Below are 7,722 nucleotides of genomic sequence, written 5' to 3' on the forward strand. Positions count from 1 at the left end.
TCCATTTAAATTTGGGTATACCCCAATCAAGCCAGGTTTAATAAATCGGGTTTGCTTTAAGGAAAAAATAGTCCTCCAGAATCCGGTCTAGTGGTCTTACACGGAGAGATACTTGAATGGTTTGTGTTGAATTTGAGATCAAACATCACAATGATAACAGATCATGTTTGGAATCTAATCTGATGCCCAGTCAGGCAGTCACCAGCACTACCCTATATTGGACGTACTATTATTGGCTAAAATGAATGGGACCCTATTCTATGATTCTTCAAGGTCCCACATACTTGCACCGCCCAGGTTAATCCAAATCGTTACCTAGTGGTACATACCAATGTAGTCAATATCGGCCGTATCGGCCGATATATCGGGATATTTCGGATATCGGCCCAGAACGATACGATAAGAAGGATATCGGGGATACGATATTCGCCCGATAATATCGGCCGTATCGGTTGAATATCGGCCGTTTCGGTCAAATATCGGCCGTATCGGTCTACATTTTTCTACATTTCCCGATATGAGACGGTATTGGTCGTTTTCTATAAAGTTTAAGGATAATTTTGGAGAAGAAAGTCTTTCAGGTGGTAGTAGAGGTGCATGTAGCTCTCGAAGCAAGTTACTAAAGTTACTCTTTTGTTTTTTTTGATAAAATTGATGTTATCTATTATATCTTATCCGAAAATGTGTGGAGAAAATGTTTAATATAAAATTATAGTCTCCTAAACTAGAATGTTCCTTGCAGGTAATCCTCTTGATGGTATAATCTCAGGCCTTAAGTCTTAATCTTGATAGTTAGTCCAATTCTTATTACGACGAGTCTCCTAGATAACCATGTTATGCATAATGATGCAAGTCAGCATAGTCTTATGCATTTTACGAGCACTTAGACCACGATAAGGCCCACAAATGATTGCGAACTTCCTCTTCAAATTCCAAAAGCTCGTTCCACATCCTTTCTCAGATTCATTTGTTTACTATTGAAATACGAGTATGAATGAGAAATTTCACCGGCAGGTGGCTGACGGTAACATTGAACTAAAGTTGACCATTTTGGATAAATTCCACCTACAATATAATAACCATGAGTGTAGTGGTTACCGTTGATAGCGAAATTTACCCGAGGATAAGTTCCATACTTTAAATCTTCAAACAAAGGCGATTTGTGTAAAAAAATTATATCGTTTTGAGATCACGGGAGACCAAAAAAAGTGTGCCACATCCAACAATCATAAGAAGCAGCAGCCTCAAGGATCACCGTTGGTTTTGCGTAGTGACCTTTATACTGACCGACCCAATAGGTGGGGCATCCGGTCCATACCCAATGCATGTAGTCAAGACTACCCAGCATCCCGGGAAATCCCATTTCCTTTGCTTTAATATTTCTCTAACATTTGCATCAGTTGGTTTTCGTAAATAGGTAGGACCAAAATGATTAATCATTGTTTCGCAAAACAACGCAAGATACTTGTATGCAGTTGTTTTGCCAATGTGAAGGTACTCATCATTAGAATCTGGAGGTCTGCCATATGCTAAAATCCTCAAAGACGAAGTAACTTTTTGTTCAGGGCTATGACCCCTAATATTCAGTGCATCATAATGACAATTAAATTGAGGTTCTACCTGACAAAGCTCACCAATAATCTTTAGCACCAAATGTCTGGGCATGCGGAATGGACCTTGGAAATTTTCATCTGAGAACACACATTCAGGAGGAAATTAATCATGCATCAGCTTATCCTTCCATTCATCCCGACCACGGTACATATACCTTCTTGTGAACACTTCTTTTGGCTCTAGATCTATAGGTATTTGCCCCGATGAATCTAGCTGCATCAAGGTGTTGGTTAGTTCTTTATCTTTATCTGACTCATCATCAATTTATTTCAAGGCCAAACGAATACTCGTTGTTGTTCTTCAAATCGATCCATACGAATACACACTTCTTCGTCAGAAGAATCCATATCCATTGAGTTAAAAAAAAAAAAATATATGATTAAGGTACAAAAGAGTGAGTAAAGATAGAGTTAATGAGAAAATGAGGTGTGATTAAATTTAATTGGATGGGGAGAATTTATAGATAAACGTAGGGGGAAATATCTGTTACTTCACTAAAATAAACGACTACCAGACCGGCTGGTTTTAAAAAGAGGTCTTCTCTCCACCGAACGGTATAGACTCGACCGCTTATGTTTTCTCCGATAGTGGCACGGCCGGTTTGCCACGCCAGCTAGCATGGCAAACGGAGGGTTTAGCCATTTGCCATAGGAACAAACATCTCTGTTAAATCAATATTTGAATCTTTGTTACCTAATAATAATCACAACTCCCACAAAGATATCCAAACAGAAATCAAAGATTTCTGTTTATGCTGTGCCTTATTAGCTTCAATTGATACACTTCAAAATATATCACCGTTACTTTCTTGGATACCCAAAGAACTTAGAGTTTTAGCAAAACAAGCATTGTCAGAACTCCCGGGAATTCAATTTTCAGAATTGGGAAATGAATTAGGGTTGAAGAAATTAGTGATGGAATTAATGACTGAAGTATTGCCTGAATTGAAAGGTGTTATGAAAGAGAGTTCTATAGATTATACTGATGATGGTGATGAATTCTCTGCTGCTTCAGCTAGAACTCCTGTTGCTTATGCCATTATTGCTGCTTATCAGTTTAGATGGTTTGTCACTCAGGTGAGTTTTTTTTTTGTTGTCAACTACGGTTCCTTGAGTGTTTACTATAACTGTACCAGTAGATGGGATCTTATGCACATAAGGATATAGGGCATGTGGGTCTTACGATCAACTGCGGTGATGTACTTTTCGAAGTAGCTTGCTAGCATTTCTCATGAATTTGATTGTATCAGGTTGAATATCCACATTTAGGACAGTTATGTTCTTTGGTGATACCTTGTGCATTAACAGCTCTAGATCATTGGTCGCCTGAAGTCAAAGTAAGCCTTCTTCACAATCTAGTTTGTTTAGTGAAATGAAATTTCGATGCATAGAAAGAACTAATAACCGTGTTTGTGTATCATCTGTTTCATTCCAGGGACAAGGTATGTTGAGTTTCATACATCTGGCGAAGAATGTGAATGCTGCTGAATTTGGTGTTTATGAGGATGTGATTCTTGATATTTGTTGTAAAAACATTGCTGCGACTGATGAATCATGGCATTACGTGGTTGAGATGTCGGTGCTTATGGTGACTTGTACTCAGCGAAAGAACCCTCGTAGCTCATGGTATGACTTGTTCTTGCAGACTAGAAACTTCTATTTCTCTAACACTGATGGTTTTGGTGGGACTTGTTTTGATAGGTTTGAGAGGATGATGAATGAAATGTTAAGTCATTTGGAGCGTCAACCAATGCATAAAGATCGTCGTAATTCATGGCTTGAACTCATTGAACCTGTTTTTAACAGCATGGGGATTGTCTTATTGGCACACTTTACACGCATTTTTCCACTTCTTTTTCAGTGGATGCATGCTGATGATGATAGAATAGTTATACTTGTAAGATCAAGTCACATTTCTTCATTAATATAACGTGTCCATAATTCTTGTTAGAAGATCACCATATTATTTAAGTGCTTGGGATAGTAACCATTTACTGTGATTTCGTAGGTGCTTGAAAGGGTTCAGACAATTATCAAGTTAACCTGGATCAGGAACACACCTTATAACGAAAGGTAGACTGAAGTTGCAGGTTATAATTGCACGTACCTATGCATGACCAATGTTTTGTAGGTTATAGTGATTCACTAATATTGCAGCGGCGGCTACTTTGTGCCTCCAATCTCTCTTTTAACCACTTCGGCTGTCAAAATACACATTCTATTTTCTCACAGACATGTCTGGTTCACCTCTAACTGATTATTGAATCTCATTAATGTTTTGCTTTCGCTTCAGATTGGTAGAAGAGCTTACTGTTACCCATAAAGAAGCAGCTCTTAGAAGATCTCGTGAAGAAATCCGAAACCAAGTTCTTCAGATTCTGGTCTTGCTTCATAAGTAAGTGATACTGCATAGAAGTTTTCTGCTTAGTTGATGTTTCTTTTGCAATTTGAACTAATGGATTTTCTTGTGCTGCCAAGATGCAAGGGCACACAGTTTGAAGCAGTCTGGGACAAGTACAGGGACGACCCAAACTTAAGAACTCTTTCATTATTTTTATGCAAAGAGACTGCGGCTGTGGTATAGAACTATATATATTAGACCTAGTACTTGCATTCTGTATGTATGATTCATGAAAACAACTTTGGGTTCTTACTGCCTAATATGGGAATTTACAGGTTGCTCACTGATGGGGATTGAAGGCTCTGAAGTTGTTACGCAAGAGCTTATAATCAGTGAAGAATTGCTTTGAAGGTATTGGTTACTCAATAGTTGGTGTAAATTTGTCATCCAGTTGCAATGTTTTCACCCATTGATGATTTTGAAGACCCTTAGACCGTATCCAGTGTTAGAGTTCATAGTTGCATTCAATTAGAACAGTTGTACCTGCATCCTAATTTCAAGTAACTTCTATAATTTAGATTAATAGAGAGATGATCCTTATGCTGTTAAGAGGAAATAGAAGGAAATCTAGCTAACTGACTATTGAATGCATTTGAGAATTCAAAACTATCATGTATATTTACATTATTTTTAAATCAAAGTATCTTTATGACCCTGTATGTCACCACATTGTTTATGCCACTCAAACAATAAAAGGAAATCAAAAGAAGCATCGTCATCCGCATCTCCCTCAAACCCATTGCTCACAAACAATTCACCAAAATTACGACCACTGGCTCTAGGGATACAACTTGCAGGCCATGGTATGTACTTGAATGAAGAAGAAAAAGAAAAAGAACAAATATTTGGGGAATCAACTCTGCTCACACGCCAAGTGCAGGCAAAAACCCTCAGAGGTTTACTAAAGCCTCTTTCAGGGAAGAACAGAATCAGTCTAGTTTTTTTATTTCTAATACCAATTCTCTGATTGCGCTGAAACACTTCATATCCAACTTCATGTACAATCTCTGCAGTGACCTGCATCCTATCATAGCATATCTGTCTATTTGATTTTCATATTTCTCATACAATGCGGGTACCGTGAGAACAAGAAAAAGACCTGCATGATAAACAACATAAGTTACATAACACTAATAAACCAATAGAATGACATGCAATTCTATAAGCATTGGTGATGTAAATTTTTTGTTCAGTTTTGAATTTAATAGATTGTATGTTTCATGAGCTAGTTGGTTGTGATATGGATATTGCGTGATTGAGACTAACAAAACTTACTGGTGTAGCCCAATGTAAGGAAATCTGTCCAACCACCAATGACCGAAAGCAGCAAGAGAGCTCCAGCCACTTTAAAAAACAGGTCCGAGTTCTTCCCTAGTGCAATATCCAAAGAAACAGAAGAAAATGCATTTACCGGACTTCGTATTATAGCTGCTGCTTCATTCATAACTTCTTCTGAAATATGTAATTCTGGTAATGGTGGAGGTGGTCTGTAATCGAGAACCATAACAAATTTAGTGAATAGGGTACAACAAAGATACCCCAGAAAATACAATCACTAAATGCAATACTCCGTTCACTTTGTTTTGATATCTTGTTATACCATTGTGGTAATTGTGCCCCAAATCATACTGAGCTTTTTAATGAAAGAAAATGGGCGAATTAGAAGCTTGCATTACCTGTTGAGAATGGAAGCAGATTTTGCCCAGACAAAGAAAATGACAACCAGTAGAAGGAGAACACTGGACACAAGCGATAATAGAGTATAACCAGATTTCTCGAACACTATCCAGACAGCAAATGTCACCAACAATAATCCAGAAGTTAAATTTGGCCGCCTCCACAGGATTATGTCTGCAACTGTATAAACAACATGAAACACATTAGATTTTTCCCTAAATTTCGATCCAGTTTCTTATGTAACTCTGATATAGTACCGGCAATAAGAAAATCAACGATGATCCTTTTTATGAATCATGATGAGATAAAGAATGGAATAAACTTACTGAATCCTCCACCTAGAAGCTCATGAATAGTCCTTTGTCTACCAAACAATCGATCCGACGAAGAATTCATTTTACAATCCGAACTGAAACTCTAATCTGATCGATTATATGATGTCGATTGAATAACAGATCATCAGAGAGTAAAGATTGTGAGCTGATTTTCCAGCTCTAGTTTCAGCGAAAGCAAAGAAATGTGAAAAGAGGAGAAAAGAAATAAAAAAAGAAAGAAGAAAAGGACTCTTCAACTTGTTGAAATTGTGGGGAGTTGGCTGTTTCAGTGTACAGCCTGAAAAGTGTCAAACCTACTCATTCACATCTCTTTTTCGTTTCTTTCCTCTTTGGTCCTATATTTTCCTTTTTACGTTTTACCCGATTTAAAACTTCTAGAAATTGATTTCACCGATTCGGTTCTGGTTCACCTGAATCAAAATGGCAAATGCCAAATGATTTTATTTTGTTTCACATCCTTATTAATAAACATTCACGAATCATATCAAATGAATCACTTTTGGACCGATTGGAATTGGAATTAGTATGTACCAATGTAGTTAATATCGGATATCGGTTCATCTCGGCCGGGACCGATACACTGGTACGATTTTATATCGGGGATATTATCGTTGAAATATCGGCGCAAATGGCCAGTCATATTGAGAACATAAATTTGTATAACATGTTAAGGGAAGATCTCAGAGCGAATCTGTGGGCTGAGTTTGGAAGAGATGGAGGTCGAATTGAGTAGTGTTGTTTCATTTGTTTTCGTTTTTTTATTATTGTTTCATTTGTCATTTATTTTTATTTTTAAAAATTGTTTAAGTTTCATTTGTTGTTCCATAATTTTGTTTTGTAACTGTTTCAAGTTTAAATTTTTTTAACGGTCATTAAAAGTAGCGGTCTAGACTTAATCGCTAACGGTCTAGACTCAACTGCTAGCATTCCTAATAAATCCTTCACTTCATCACTTCTCCACACATCACTTCTCTAATTTCTGGTTAAATCCGTTTCAAACTCACACATCACTTCTCCACACATCACTTCTCTAATTTCTGGTTAAATTATGTATGATCCTAGATTCACTGAAGATGAATATTTTTTCTTCGTAGAAACTATGTAATATACTACCGGAAGAGAAGTGAAGAACGACGGATGAACGGTTTACCCAGTATGAGTAATTTGGGTAAAATTCATGATGCCTTCTGCACAGAGACAAGTCATCCTCATAACTGGGATCGTGCTGCTTTGTTATTCCGATTCATGGATATAAAAAAAAACTTGTGGATTTTATAGCTATGAAAAGGATTGTCACTCGATACCATCTTAGAGGTAACACCAACGCTGAATTGGGAATACGAACTCGAGACGAGTGGCGAAAATGGAAACGAAAAGATTTCGAATACGAAGCGCATTACCAAATTCTTAAGGAGTTTTTAATAACTCGTATGGGATGTTAGGCTTAATAATATTTTCATGGATGTTGTCAAGTTTAAGTTTTAATGTAATGAAGAAAAAAAAGTAGAACAATTTGTAATGAAACATCCAGAACAATTTCATTCACTACAACCAAACTACTACATATTCATTAAAATTAAAGCTGATACATTAATTAATTAAGTGGCACTACTGTTAGAGTATAGCTCGGTCAACTTCGCATGCGTTGCTATATCAAGCATGTTAGTCAATGTTAGTGATCGAAACTTTAAATCTT

At 37.0% G+C, this 7,722-nt stretch overlaps 2 protein-coding genes across 2 annotated transcripts; one reads left to right on the plus strand and one right to left on the minus strand.

Moving 5' to 3' along the window:
- The first annotated feature begins 2,537 nt into the window (after positions 1 to 2,537).
- On the plus strand, positions 2,538 to 4,662 carry LOC113341164 (uncharacterized protein At2g39910-like). The gene is made up of 8 exons (XM_026586150.1): positions 2,538 to 2,690; positions 2,855 to 2,950; positions 3,049 to 3,239; positions 3,315 to 3,510; positions 3,622 to 3,686; positions 3,907 to 4,008; positions 4,092 to 4,191; positions 4,290 to 4,662. The coding sequence occupies exons 1-8, from the start codon at positions 2,538 to 2,540 to the stop codon at positions 4,299 to 4,301; spliced, it is 915 nt and encodes a 304-aa protein (XP_026441935.1). The 3' UTR covers positions 4,302 to 4,662.
- On the minus strand, positions 4,583 to 6,268 carry LOC113341146 (reticulon-like protein B12). Its single transcript, XM_026586134.1, has 4 exons — positions 6,018 to 6,268; positions 5,691 to 5,871; positions 5,290 to 5,501; positions 4,583 to 5,113 (listed from the first exon to the last, which is right to left on the minus strand). Exons 1-4 carry the CDS (start codon positions 6,085 to 6,087, stop codon positions 4,944 to 4,946), a joined length of 633 nt encoding a protein of 210 aa, XP_026441919.1. The 5' UTR covers positions 6,088 to 6,268; the 3' UTR covers positions 4,583 to 4,943.
- Positions 6,269 to 7,722: the final 1,454 nt, after the last annotated feature.

The sequence above is a fragment of the Papaver somniferum genome, unplaced genomic scaffold (genome assembly GCF_003573695.1).
Source record: "Papaver somniferum cultivar HN1 unplaced genomic scaffold, ASM357369v1 unplaced-scaffold_25, whole genome shotgun sequence".
Classification (NCBI taxonomy): domain Eukaryota; kingdom Viridiplantae; phylum Streptophyta; class Magnoliopsida; order Ranunculales; family Papaveraceae; genus Papaver; species Papaver somniferum.

Excerpts from the sequence above, each read along its gene's own strand:
- LOC113341164 (XM_026586150.1), top strand. The coding sequence starts at position 2,538 with ATGACTGAAGTATTGCCTGAATTGAAAGGTGTTATGAAAGAGAGTTCT. Across the intron at positions 2,691-2,854 it reads TTAGATGGTTTGTCACTCAG|TTGTATCAGGTTGAATATCC; the intron begins GTGAGTTTTTTT and ends TCATGAATTTGA. Across the intron at positions 4,009-4,091 it reads ATTCTGGTCTTGCTTCATAA|ATGCAAGGGCACACAGTTTG; the intron begins GTAAGTGATACT and ends TGTGCTGCCAAG.
- LOC113341146 (XM_026586134.1), bottom strand. The coding sequence starts at position 6,087 with ATGAATTCTTCGTCGGATCGATTGTTTGGTAGACAAAGGACTATTCAT. Across the intron at positions 5,872-6,017 it reads GCTTCTAGGTGGAGGATTCA|TTGCAGACATAATCCTGTGG; the intron begins GTAAGTTTATTC and ends TTGTTTATACAG. Across the intron at positions 5,502-5,690 it reads TCTGCTTCCATTCTCAACAG|ACCACCTCCACCATTACCAG; the intron begins GTAATGCAAGCT and ends TCTCGATTACAG.